Source organism: Sinohyriopsis cumingii, chromosome 19 (assembly GCF_028554795.1).
Source record: "Sinohyriopsis cumingii isolate HCF-2022 chromosome 19, ASM2855479v2, whole genome shotgun sequence".
In the NCBI taxonomy this organism is placed as follows: domain Eukaryota; kingdom Metazoa; phylum Mollusca; class Bivalvia; order Unionida; family Unionidae; genus Sinohyriopsis; species Sinohyriopsis cumingii.
The window spans coordinates 55581464-55596163 of record NC_142979.1 but is presented as its reverse complement, the minus strand read 5'-3'; the positions used below and the strand labels follow the sequence as shown (position 1 = coordinate 55596163).

General features: G+C 34.9%; 1 protein-coding gene across 1 annotated transcript in view; it reads left to right on the top strand.

Moving 5' to 3' along the window:
* The window catches only part of LOC149775738 (LIM/homeobox protein Lhx1-like), a 70603-nt gene extending 62238 nt beyond the window's left edge, over positions 1-8365 (top strand). The window contains exons 5-6 of the mRNA XM_089943220.1: positions 6218-6358; positions 6717-8365. Of these exons, the coding sequence (XP_089799346.1) occupies positions 6218-6358; positions 6717-6883 (308 nt within the window). The 3' untranslated portion in view covers positions 6884-8365. The remainder of the gene's footprint in view (positions 1-6217; positions 6359-6716) is intronic.
* The last annotated feature ends 6335 nt before the right edge of the window (positions 8366-14700 follow it).

Here is a 14700-nt window from a genome sequence, read left to right as displayed (position 1 = left end):
ATTTTATATGAACTTACCGTGTTTTGCTGCCTACGTGTTATGTTTATAGTATCCTTAGATATTTTACACCTTCGTTCAGTGCCGCAGGGCCTTCAATAACACGCGTTTATTATTGGAAGTTCTTTTATGGCCACACCTCGAATGTTTGCAATACAGAAAAACAAAATCATTCCATTCTGCTAGCTGTTCCAACACATTCTACGTGTTTATTCTCGTAAGAACCTTTAGTATAAATGCCTTTCGATGATATTCGCAAAGAAATGGAGGTATTAAGCCATTCATAGACGTTTAAGTCACCTCACAATAGCTTCACAAATTCTTGGCCGAAAGGCAGGCAAAAGATACCACAACTATTTATTGATACTTTAGCTTGGGTGACAAATATCCGTGAATCCTAACTTTTATTGTTTTGTTTTTAAGTACTTGAGAAATCCCACTGTGAAAAGTATCAGTTACACATTTTTATCACGGGTTTAAGACGGTATATGGACTATATGGTCGCGCTTCACGAATCAGTCACTTTCGAAATAGACGTCCTTACTGTCTGAAGTCAGTACCATATCTATATTACCCTGGCATCATCTTTTAAACATTATGTATGTTGGTATGTATTATTTACTATTTTAATCTTGTAATGAAGAAACTCATCGACCCGGAAATAATTCTTGCCATGGAACTTTACAAATTGGTCTTATAAATTGAACAAGTGTGTGTGTGTGTGTGTGTGTGTGTGTGTGTGTGCTTGGATTTTTAACGCAGCTTTAACAATATTTCAATCATATCGCTACGATGTCTGAGGTGGGACAATTTATAGTGATGTCCAGCAATGGGGCATCATGCCGCAGATATGTAGCATCATGTCCCACCAGTCACATTATCCTGACACCAGGCCGACCGGGAGCCCCGAGAGGCCGAGTGGTCTAAAGCGCTCTCCGTTACGGATCACTGCCATCTCACCTCTGACTGCGTGGGTTCGAGTCTCTGATTCGGCCAATGTGGGTATGTGAGAAAACTTGCCAGTAGCTTCTCGAGGGTCGGTGGTTCTTTCTGGGGATTTCCCGGGTTCTTCCTCCACCATTAATACTGGCCACCATGTATAGCCTATCGTGTGCTGAAAAAAATGGCGTTAAACCCTACAACAACACCAGGCCGACCAGTACTATTGCTAATATCTTAACGCTCAGCTCCTAGTGCGGCTGCTGTTTGTACCATTTTCGTAAGCCTTTTGGTATGACTCGGCATCAGTTGGAGCCCGCTACCTCCCGCATCCTAGAAGGACGTCCTAACTACTAGGCCACCGGATTGGTATAATAATGGAACAATACATTTAAAATACGAACGTAATGAACAAAACTAATCGGTCTAGTAGCGTAGGTACGTAGAACCGGTATCTATTTTATTTTTTGTTGATAAGTTCATTGTTGAATTGCGCGTGTTGTTGATGTGAACAATGTTTTGGGACACATAATGTCATAGTTTCATGCATTCTGTACTATGGTAATACACACGCGTAGTATAAATATATTGACTTTATGCAATGAGCTTCACTCCATCATTGTAAAAAAATACAAAGAGTGTAATTTAATAGAAATACCCTCTCTTTGTAGCATGTACCTTAAGTTTGTCCACTGCGCAGTCTCAATGTCATTGATTAACCTGGACATAAAAAGACAAACGTATTATGCAACACATTAGCGCCCAAATACCTTTGTAAACCAATAACCTCAGAATACAGGAATGCTTGCTAAACTCAAAAATATTAGAAACATCATATCGAAATAATGAGGAAGAGTTTGCTGATATACGATCATATATCGAGATTATCTCTTTCCTCTTAGAAGTCGTATAATGACTGATGATTTTTATCAAAATGTTAAACTAGGAAAGAGAGACATCTTTCTTTTAGTACAAAAATTGCCCCTGTTGGACATTTGTTTCATATTTAATGAAAGAAGATCTCATTGAAATAGACTCATTGAAATAGAAAAGCCTGTTTATTTCTTCAACCATAATCGAAAATGAAGGAATGTTTCCTGGCATGAATCTTTTATTCAACTGGAAAAACCTTGATCAGTTTAGTCAAAATTCATCTTACAGTTTTTATACATTTATCGCACATAACTGAGTATATATATATCACTGGTGATTTCATATTCAGTTAAACATGATTTCCTAAAGTGACACGAGCATAATAAGCGCGTTGATGGAGAAAACAAATCTAAAGAACGCACAAGTCTGCATCGGGATAAATTTTAATGTTAACTATTGGTTAGAACTTTATGACGTCATAGTCCTCCATCTTGTCAACCTCAAATAGTGTCCATTTGGGAGTATCTGCTTGGACAGTCGAGACGAAACGGCATTTGTCCGGATGAGTTTTGAATGAAGTGATACACATGACACGATGATAACGTACACATCTAGTGCAATACGTTGTCTTACGTTAAAATGAGAAATTGTTGGATATAATATCCCCAACAGCCGATATATTTATATTCGATACAAAATTTAAGTATTCGACAATCTGATCACACATATAGATCTTGTTCATATCGGCTTTAAGCATATGACATCGAAGTGCTGTATGTATGGATGGATGGATGAATAAATGAATATATGCATCACTGTATGCAAAGTCGTTTAATTTTAAATATCCAAAGTATTTGATACCCTTGCAATGTAATTTAATCTTAAGATATAACGACATAATTATATTATTATATTTAAACAGTCGAATTCGGACACTTTTGTCATAATTACAAGATTTAATTTTCGTTTGAAATACATTTAAAATAGCAATCATATAATTTATGCAGGGTGAAATTTCAGAATACTGGTGAAGGAATATTTGGTGTTTTGATTAATGATTTCGGTGTGCCCCAGAGTCACAAATTTGAATATACCCTTAGATTTGTGATTGACTAACACATATTCTTAGCTGAGGTTGATCGGTTTGAGATTATTTCAGACAATAAGATACGCAATAATAAACATCAGCTAATTATATAAAGATTTTATTTTTGAATAATATTTTTATATCGAATTGTACCCATAGGTCTTCTTTTATTGTGTTAAAGAATGTGAGATAACAAAAAGCAACAAAAATGAAGAATTTTGTAAATGACACAAATTCTTTTTTTGTGTAGGCAGTGAACCTTTAAGTGTACCTCTGCGTAAGAAATGACTCTCCTGGTGTAAATCAGTGTAAATAATGATTTTCTTGGCGAATTTCTGTGCGAGCAATGAACATCATGGTGCAATTATGTGCAAGCGTTGAGCCTCCTAGTGCAATTCTGTGTAAACAATGAAACTCCTGGTGTAATTCTGTGTAAACAATGCAACTCCTGGTGTAATTCTGTGCAAACAATGAACATCCTGGTGTAATTCTGTGCAAGCAATAAACTTCCTGGTGCAATGCTGTGTAAATAATGAACGTCTTGGTGCAATTCTGTGTGAAGAATGAAACTCCTGGTGTAATTCTGTATTGGTAATCAATCTCATGGTGCAATTATCATTTATATTTTAGCCATGATGTCAACAGTTTAGTAATAAATTGTGGGAATGTGTTCTATTCATGTTGAACAACCTTTTGCTATAGTATTGTTGTTTCATGTTGCCAAAAATTCTGGAAACGGCCAAAATTCCGAAATACTTTGAACTTATTAGTTTTCGTCCAGGTTTCATTTTCGTTGTTATTTTCCTTGGGTAACTTCGACACACAAAATTACATTCTCTACGAATACTGAGCAGCTCCAGAAAGAGATACCTGAAAAAATGAATCAAAAGGCAAGACGATTGTTTATTTACTTCACTAAAACATAATTTGAAGGGAAAAGATCAACTCTTTTAATAATATGAGTTCATCAACTCGCGTGATTTCTTACACAAACACGTTTAAACTCGTCTTAATAGTTTAGATTACACTGAAATCAAAGTGTCCATCTGATAAGAACTACGGTTTAATCAAAGAGTTCTTGCAATAATTCTACGGTAACATGAAAGTGTCGATAGGATACGAGCTAAGGTAAAGACCATTGATGCTCAATTAAACCAGGATTACTAAATACAAGTTTAGTGTGTGTATGTGTGTGTGATTTGGATTTTTAACGTAGCTTTACATTTTTTAGTTGAATCTCTACGATGTCTGCAGTGTGGCAGTTTATAGTGATGTCTTGCACGGGCATCATGCCAAGACATGTAGCATCATGTCCCACCCAGTCACATTATCTTGACACCAGGCCGATCAGACCTATCACTAACGTCTTAATGCTGAGCCCCTAGCGAGACAGCTGTTAGTACCATTTGTACATGTCTTTGGTATGACTCAGCCGGGTTTTGAACTCGATACGTCCTGTATCCGAGGCGGACTCTCTAACCACTAGGTCACCGGAGCGGTCTAGTTTGGTTTTGTAGGATTTAACGCCATCTTTTAGCACATGGTAGGTTATACATTATGGAGGAAGAACCCGGGAAGAATCACTGAATCACGAGAAGCTACTGGCAAGCTTTCTTACATACCCACGTTGGTCGAGCCTAGATTGGAACTCACACGGACAGAGGTGACATAAATGAGTGAATTGTGAACGCGAGAATTTTTGATCACTCGTCCACCCGGTACCCATTCTAAATCCAAAACATTGACATAAACAATTAAAAAAAGCAGAGACCAATATTTTACACATCATGTGGAGGAAACACAGTTTATTATTAATTCTCTCAAGAAAGTCCCAACGAAAGAAGTTCTCATAGCACCACAATTGTTTGGTTCTACGGCCAAGAATTTAAATCCGCACGAAAGAACAAGTTATGATAACACCACAATTATTGGCTCTACGGTCAAGAATTGAAGTTCCCACGAAAGTGCAGGTCCTGATAAGACCACAATTGTTGGCTCTACGGCCAAGAATTTAAGTTCTCAGGAAAGAGCAAGTCCTGATAAGATAACAATTATTGACTTCATGGACATCGTGTGGATGAAGCAGAAATTTTAGTATATATTCTCCCAATAATTTAAGTTCCCACGAAAGTGCAGGTCCTGATAAGACTACAATTGTTGACTCTACGGCCAAGAATTTAAGTTCTCACGAAAGAGCAAGTCCTGATAAGATGACAATTATTGACTTCATGGACATCGTGTGGATGAAGCAGAAATTTTAGTATATATTCTCCCAATAATTTAAGTTCCCCGCGAAAGAGCATGTCCTGACAAGACCACAAATATTGGCTCCAGGGCCAAAAATTTATGTTCTCACGAAAGAGCAAGTCCTGATAGGACCACACTTTTTGGTTCCATGGATATAAATCATTTCACAATAATATTTGTATTAGAAATACAAATGGCAATACGAACTGAATACAAGAATCATACAATGAAACACAATATTAAAACACCAAACAAAAGTAACAAAAAAACCCCACAAAAACAGCCAAACAATTAGACATATGAGAGGAATAGTGTACTGGAATAATGATATATCCCATCAATGATAAGTCTTTCCATCCATATGTATACCACAGAATTGAAACAAAACAAGTTTGTTTTATAATTGACTTTCATTAAGCATTGGGTATTCAGGTGATAATAGCAAATACAATAGTTCTGACACTAATCAAACCTCGAGGTTTTGTTCTTCTTTTAAGAATGTAAAAATAATTTTTGTAAATAAAAATTTGTCTTAAGTCTGATAATGGAGTTTTGACTCTGTCTTAAGTTTGATAATGGAGTTTTGGCTCTGTATTAAGTCTGATAATGGAGTTTTGACTCTGTCTTAAGTCTGATAATGGAGTTTTGACTCTGTCTTAAGTCTGATAATGCAATTATGATTGAAGAATTAGAAGATATTTGTCATAAAGCGGATCCAATTTAGTGACGAAGACAAATAAGTGAACATTGGAAGATAATCGCTGAAAATTATTTGTAAGATTGGATGAATAATTTGTTTAAAAATCATTTTTGTTGATTTTCTTGTTTTTTATTATGATGGATCATGTATTTGCTAGACTCGCAAAACATTTGCGAATTTGAGTCTTGCCCATACCATCCAGTGTCGACTGGCAAGTGATTTTACTAGTATTTCAGATGCACTCATTCGTTTATAATGTGCTAACAACAATTATTTTTCTACCGTAACGTTTTAGGTAGAAAAAGTTATCTTCTGAGATGATATAATTTTTTTATATTGATGCTCATGCCGCCCAACATTTTAATGTTTCTCAGATGGATCGGATTACTATCATGGATATCAAGGTTATGGGGACTTCTATCCAGGCCAGGATCATGGTGGTCCTGTAAACTTCCTCCCACCCTCCTCAAGAGTAACTCCGCCACTGAACTTGGAGCATCATATGCATTCAGGAGGTAAATACATCATGCATATCATGTTATCGGATATATTGAAGAAAAGTTATAACGCAATATTATAAAACAACATTTAAAAGAGCTTGGCGTATATATGTTAAGTATTGTTACTAACTCAAGAGCATTTTCTTCCTCAAATCCTTAGACGTATTCTACTTAAACATGCTTCAAAAGCTATTACATAAGGATCTGTGGTAAATATTTGTGGTAAAAATGTCAAAGTCATCAAGGCAGGAACGTTAGACCCAAGCATCACCTAATTTATTCCAATCGTTTTCAGATATTTTGTGGAAATTAGTTGTCTTACTCTTTCATTCCTTGTGATAAAAACGTTTTAAAAATATTTTCTCTGTTACAGGTAGCATGGGGTCCGATGGACAATTTTTATCTAACGATGTAATGTCAACTGGTTCCCCGGATGGACTTTCTTTGCATCGTGATGATTACTGTTCTCCAAGGCCAATGACTGGCCCACTCACAACGCTAACGCATGGTCATCCTGACATGAATTCTGAAGGGTGGTGAGAATTCGGAGAAAACGTCATGTGGCTGATGAAACTGGTGGACAAAAGATTCCGAACTCATCGTTGCAAATATGTATTCCTAATTGCGTCCACATACTTGTTATATATAAGTAACCAGGAAGGAGAATAATGACGTCATCAGACGGACCATGATCCCATTTTTATTTCCTACGATAAATGAAGCTTACCATCATTTTAATATGTTGAGCGACAGACGAACAATAAAGATAGTATATTTCAGGAAAATCCATGGAAGTGTTCAGCTACTGTCCACTGCCGATGACTCTATTGCTATTCTTGTGAAATCAAGGAACAAATTTGACTGATTTCATCCGATATGGGTAATTTCATTCCAAGGTTCCAAGTGTTAGAATTTGGAGGTTGTCTCATACGCATTTATCATGCACTGACTAGTAAAAACCTGCCATTTTTTGTATACGAGTCTCAGGGTGAAATAGTAAATGTGTAAATCAAAGTTTATGAATCCGTTCTTTACGTGAATTATAGTTTGTTGTATCAGTTATTAAGTTATTGTGCATCTATATAAGGAACAAGAAAACCGTTTGATCGATAGCTGTTATTCTATCTACATTACGTTCATCCGTGCTTTCTCGAAATCACGAGCATGCAGTCAATTGTTTAAGTCTGGCTTTTGAAAATTGCTGTTCAAATTATATTGTTATCCCGGAAAACTATGAATGTAAATTAACTATCATTATTGTTTTAATTTTTTACTCTGTCTTCAACGAAAACCTTTACATATTGATATCGTCTTGTAGTGTATTTGATTTTTGTTAATACGAATTAGATAAATAGTGTACAATCTGTGCTAAGATTTTAGAAAAGGAATTACCTTACTTCTAAATCTACCTTGTTCTTGTCATTATGTTCTTTGTAATACACTTCGTCGAACGTATCTCACCAAGACGATATCCCTGTTTGTAAATTGACCCTCTTAGTAATTAAATGTTCTTGTCCGCCTTTACAAATGTTTACGAAAGATTTATCGCAGATTGCATGAAATTAGAAATTAACCAATAACACGTTATAAAAATTGCTATAAAATTAGAGAGGTCGTTTATCGGCAGGTTTTGTTCACGAATGAGCATCAGCAACCTGCAGATGTAATAAACATGTTTTGCAATACGATATTGCGTACACAATCACATTCTACATTAAGGTATTGCGTACAGTGTCCAACTAGTTCATTGTTTTGTCATAATCTTGGAACTTTGAACGATGGTACACAATAAAGTTGACGTTATTTTACTGAAGGTTTGCATTGTTCATGAAGCACTTTAGATATGATTTGTCTTGAGTTTTGGCATAAAGAATGATTACCAAGATCTAACGTATCAACGTGACGAAAATTACGAGCATTGTGACACAATGTGAAACAATGGCCTGTATATTTGACTTGCAAACGATGGCAAACTTTGTCCGAACTATATCGGCTTTAGCAGTTAGTTTTGCTGATTTCTTTCTTAAAGAAAATACTATAACGATTGCTGTGTCATCTTTGAGTCAGTTGACGATGTCATTCGTACGGCATGCACTTGAAATAAATTTCATATTCGCATTGTCTATATAACCATATTTTATAAAGCGCTATCTTCTGAGGGGATTGTAATATAAAGCCGTGTCTGCAAAGAAGCATCTATTATAGACACATTCCTGAGGTAGTGTGTCTTCCAATATTAATTTACTGATACAACTCCACTACAGTCTTCTACAGCTTTTCATCTCGATTTTCCTTGATCGGTGTCATGTTCTGTTATGTAGTAATTTGAATAATTTTATATCATCTGTACCCTATTCAAAAGTGTGTGAAATTAATATGTTTAATTTTTAATTTAGTATGTATATGTAGTAAACAATAAAAACCCTAATTATATTACTTTTATAATATAAATATTCACCCGGCCGAAGTTATTCTCAACCCCTCTTGCAAAAAGAATAGTTTGTCGAATGGGTCGCCACTATTTAATGGATTAGATATTTAAACTGTTTCGAAATTTGTATTGCTTATCATTTATAGACATGTCAACTGATAATTTGATGAAAAGAATTTAGTATTTTATCTAAGGTCCTTCTCTGTTTTGGATGCCAGGTTACATAAATCTTTTGGGGGTCAATATCAAGAAATCGTGTATAGCAAATGTGCAGTTATACACATCCAATATTCATCGACGGGAAAGTGAAAGCCCTTACCTGATTTTAACATAAATTGCCACTCCATGCAGTCTTGACAAGTAGATAATAATCGACCGCATCCATGGAACAGAATTCAGTGTAAAGGCGCTGCTTGTAAACCTCAACGTTTTAAAAGATTTAATACGTTTAGAAGAGATGAAAGTAAAATGCAGACACGTTCTTCATAGTTGCAGACCGTAGATCTATTTTGCAGACATATTCTTCATTGCTGAAGACCAAAGAGGGATTTTAAACCATATCATATATTTGTGTGATCTTGGCACAGTACTGAATATTTCATTGCACTTACCGGAGCAGAAAAGGTATTTAGATGACCATTTCCTTTTTATTGTTTTAGAGAATGATATGACCGAAAGGATATTGACATGAAAGCTTGAGAATTGTTTAGTGTGTAGTTTGTTTAGCATTTTCTTGCTGACGGAGAACGTGCATTCATAATTTCATTGTTATGAAAATGATTATTTTATGTATTGATTCCAGACAGTGCAATAAATACACTATATGTAAAAATGTATACTTTCTCATCCATTTCGTGTAATTACTTCCCCCTCTTTCCCTCTGCCTGGCTGTCTTTCTCGCATGTACTAAATTCTGCACTCCACAAAGAGGCTTCGATCTGGTACACATCAGCTATATTGCAGTGAAATGTTGCAGGGAGATTGTTTGCACTTGGACAAAAGCATTTGAGCAAAACGTTTGCTACAAGAATAGTTGCGACTCAGAAAACAGCTTGAAATATGTTCATGAAACCCGCAAAAAGCCTTGGACGATCAGGTAAAACTCACGGACGTGTCGATATAAAAAAACTGAAATTCAACAGTGGTGACTTCAACAACATTGTAGTTGAAACGTTTCTAAAGGTGTGGCTCTAATATAAACAATCGTTTAACGGATGAGTTTAGTTGTAGAATGAATGAAATAATTTCCCATTTATCAATTTGGATAGTATTCTCTCAGTTTGTGAAGATTTGTTTGATGGGGACTTATTGAAGAACAATTGATTTGTTTTAAAGGAAGTTGATAAGAATAACAAGGATAGATCTATTCATTGACTCCATAAGGAGAAACATTCTTTAAGAAACATAACGCTACCGTTGAATATTAAGCGTACAAATGAAGTATACATATTTATACGTTATATCTCATCATCAGAAGTGTCTTTGTGAAAACATTTCTGACTTGTTTTGGTCATGGGTTAAATTGAACTTTAAATGTTCTTAGTGTCTATAGTTTTTTTGATACCTTTTCTTTATCGAAATCTGTACGTAAGTCATATCATCTTTTGTCAGGTAAAGTTAAAATATTACAAACTTCCGAAGTGACTGGTAACAAAGTATTGTTCTAATATAATTCACCAGCATGACACTAGTAAACGGGTATTCGAATAATTCATCTATGTGGCACTGGCAAATTGGTATTCGAATAATTCATCAGCGTGGTACTGGTAGACAGGTATTCGAATAATTCGTCAACTTGGTACTGGAAGACAGGTATTCGAATAAATTCATCAGCTTGGTACTGGTAGACAGGTATTCGACTAATTCATCAGCATGACACTGGTAAACAGGTATTATAATAATTTAACAGAATGACAATATTCAACAAATACTATTTCATAGTACAAACTAAATCAAACAGCAGTAAGTTTTATTTTAATAATTGCAAAACGGATGAGTAAATTATATTTCTGGAAATGTTATAATTGTTTCACGCCATGGGTAGATTTAGACATTTGATTTCACTATTATGAGCTTGAAATAAATTCAAACATACAAAAATGTATTATAAATGCTAGACAGTAGTCAATAAAAAGCACAGTAATCGAGAGTATTTTCAAATTAGATGAAACAGTTTGTATGTTAACAGCTCTATTTCATGCCGTGAAATCGGTACAGAACTTGCAAAACGTAACTCATAAGCTCGAAATGTAAACAATGCAGTAATAAAACCCAGTATGAACATTGATTGACCGAATTTACCTTTCTTGCAGAGTAAATTTGCATGCCTGATGAAACGTAATCCATAGATATATAATATGGAAATATCGAATTTTAAATACAGCAGGGTCATTTTTTGGTTTTCCAAAAGGTTCTTATAGATGTGTTTATTTTTTATTGCAACTGAAAGTCACTTATAAATAATTTGGATAACAAAAGCATTTTATAGAGATGATATGTCATTCACAGAATTGTATTAAACAACAATACTTGCCGTGTCAGTAAACTGGATTGCATTATTAACATATATTGCTGTACAATTGATAATGTGAAAACGTTAAATGACTACCTTTCAGTGCTCACATTACGTTTGATATGATAAGGCTTATAAAAATGGTACCAACAGCTGCCGCACTAAGCGTTGAACAACAAATACAATGTTTTCACAGGTTCAAGACAATGTACATGCCAGTCGGATATACAATACAAAAATGATGAAATGCCTACTGAAGAACAGAATGAGCAACACAATAGAAAAAGCAGAATAGTTGAAAATTGTTTACGTTATTATTGTAGGGTTGTTATATAATATTGTCTAATCTGTTTTTCCTGTTATACTTTTTGTTGTATGGTAAACAGCTTCTCTTGTAATAACAATGAATAAAGCATGAGTGGTGATACGTACAAATGCATACAAACCCCAAAGCAACCAGTGCACATGTATTTTATGAAGCAGTTTGCTCTTGAATAGTTATATTTCCTGTTTATTTTTTACCGCTGACCTTTTTAATTTGGCATGTTTGAATATTAGATAGAGGGAAAGTCCAGCCCAAGCGACAACTGTTGTAATTCTGAGTTTATTATTGTAAACTGTCTAAATTATCGATCAGCAGAAATGTTTGTTAATATGTTTTGTCGCAGTGTAGATTGCAACGTCTGATAACGACTCCTTGATTTGTAACACTATTACAGCTAAACGCTTACCAGTTATCTCTTTAACATGTTCTGTTTGCAAGGTTTATATCTTGTTTATGTTTGTAGTCTTGGTTTCTGTAGAAATAGTGCTAATTCTCTTTTTGTTTTCGAAAATCTCAGTTCATTTTCCAGCTGTGCTTTCTCCTCTTGTCCTCTATCAAATAACTGATAAATATCTGAGGGTGCTGAAGACTTTGACAATTTTTTGAAGTGTTCATGATGTTAGAGATTTTTTAAAGAGTAACATTGTCCTGAAGATTACAAGATGGATGGTCACGAACATGCAAAATGACGATAATATATATTATCATACATATATTACTGTAACATAGCAAATCAGGGTTTTACAACTCCTCACAAATAAAATCTTACCAATTTAAATACTTTTAAAGCAAAACATGTTAAGTATTGATAATAATTATAATGTTGGCAATGATTTATCAACACGTATGCTAAAACTCCATTGCAAGGTAGTCAGTGAATACGTATTTTTTCCGAAAGAATACGTGGACTACATCATGCATGCTTTACTCCAAAAGTGGAAACTATTCGTTAGCAGTCGGCCCAATATTCAAGAACAAATAGGTCCTTTGAAACTCCAGAACCTGTGTAAAGAACAACATGAAGTAAAAACCAATGGAACCAATAAATAACATGACATACTGATGATATTGTCGTGCCAGACATAGTCAATAAGGAACCATTTGGAGAACATATAAACGCAAATTACACCCCAGTTGTTGATTAACATAGAAGAATTTGTTGCGGAAAACTTCCACATGCAGTGAAAAGATTATTAACTACATAGAAAGATAAGTAATGTAAGTGATGTAATCATTGTGAATACTATACGTTTATCTATGAACTCTGATATTGTAATGTACAACACACAGATTGAAGAACTGAAAGCGACAATGGCATGGAAACTGATAGAAAGATACAAAGTGTATTGCAAAAAAATTAAAAATTGTTGAAATCATGAAAGTTCAAGTTGGTTTACATCTATCAAAGTTGAAGATGATTTAAAAATCATTGTAGAAATCATTTCGAAAGTTATAGAAAATAATCTTTGGTGAAAGACTCAAATGACTCCGCAAAGGAAAGGGCATTACTAATATAACAACAGTTATTGCCATGGTTATATCAACTCTTCCAGGTCAATTGAAAATTGATTGGTGGTGAAGGAACAAGTGTCAGCAGTACTCCATCAGGAGGAAACTATAAATATTCACCCGGCCGATCGATGACAAAAGTTAAGGGCTTAAACATATTTACAACTATTTGTTCTAACTATCTATATAGGAAGTGACTAGTTTGCTTGGAATTTCTAGTAGTCGGATGAGTTGGTTACTTTGGAGTACTCGTCAAGTTGCTTCTCTCCGCGCTGCACATGTTATGCTATTTATTTTGGCATTCGTGTGTTTGTCATTTGCATTGTTGATGGAACATGTAGACGCAACAAGAAAGGGAATAAAAATTATGCTCTGTTAGTATCGATAAGAGTATTATTTGTTTCGTTTATGAAAAATGTTGATGTTTCTAACTTGGAAATTTAAGTGTAGTTGGAACATAAAATATCATCTTAGCATAGGCTCTGACATTCTAACCGTAGGACTAACATGATACTATTCCTTCCTTTTATATAACTTATACTCGTTTTGTCTTTATTTTTGGTTGTGTCCTTTTCAATGTTTAGTTGTTGTTCTTGTTGTTGTTGAAGGGTTTAACGCCATTTTTCAACACACGATAACCTATACATGGCGGCCAGTATTAATGGTGGAGGAAGAACCACCAACCCACGAGAAGCTACTGGCAAGCTTTCTCACGTACCCAATTTGGCTGAATCCGAGACTCGAACCAACGCAGACAGAGGTGAGATGGCAGTGATCCGTAATGGAGAGAGCTTGAGACCACTCGGCCACTCGTCAATATTTTGTCATATTGTTGCTGATTGAAATTCCGTTCTTTTGAACATCGATGTCAATGGAAGGTTTTTTTAATCCAAATTTAAACGTGTCACTATGTTTCAGTATTTAGTTCTCTTAATATGACTGCTATGTGAAATCGATTAAAGCTAGTTAACTAATTTAATGTATTAAATCGATTCACAGTATAGTAGTAGGGTTCTGTAGTTGATGGTTTTCTTTTTACAAAAAGGTTTCGTCCATTTATCTACAACAAAGTGTTACTTTTGATAAACTAATATTTAGATCACGAAAAAGCTCCCTTGCCTTTAGAACAGTTCAAAATATTAAATTGGAATGGCATTTGTTGTGCAGATATATCAATCCTGTATTTGATATTTCTAATATTCTTGTTGTAATTCTTTGGTGCTATATCTCCCTAATCTGGTCATTGTCTCCACGCTAATTCAATTTAATCTCTTTTAACTTTGCACAATCTTTACATCTCTGCAATTGCTTTATTTCGTTCTGCTTTTGCATTCGTATCATATTATAACTGGAGTGACAGAAGGAAAGAAGAATGACGTTAAACTGCTGTTGGGTTCATCATTAAATTACAACTAGTCATCAAGTTCACAAATCTCCCAATGAGAGTGTATGACAGACAAATGCAAATTTGACTCCCACTGAGATCAAGACTATGAAGACCGAGAGTCTATTTTCGCAGAAGTACCGCAAGCAGAAGAGATCATCCTTAGTGAATTCAGTTAAAGCTTGTACAGTTCACC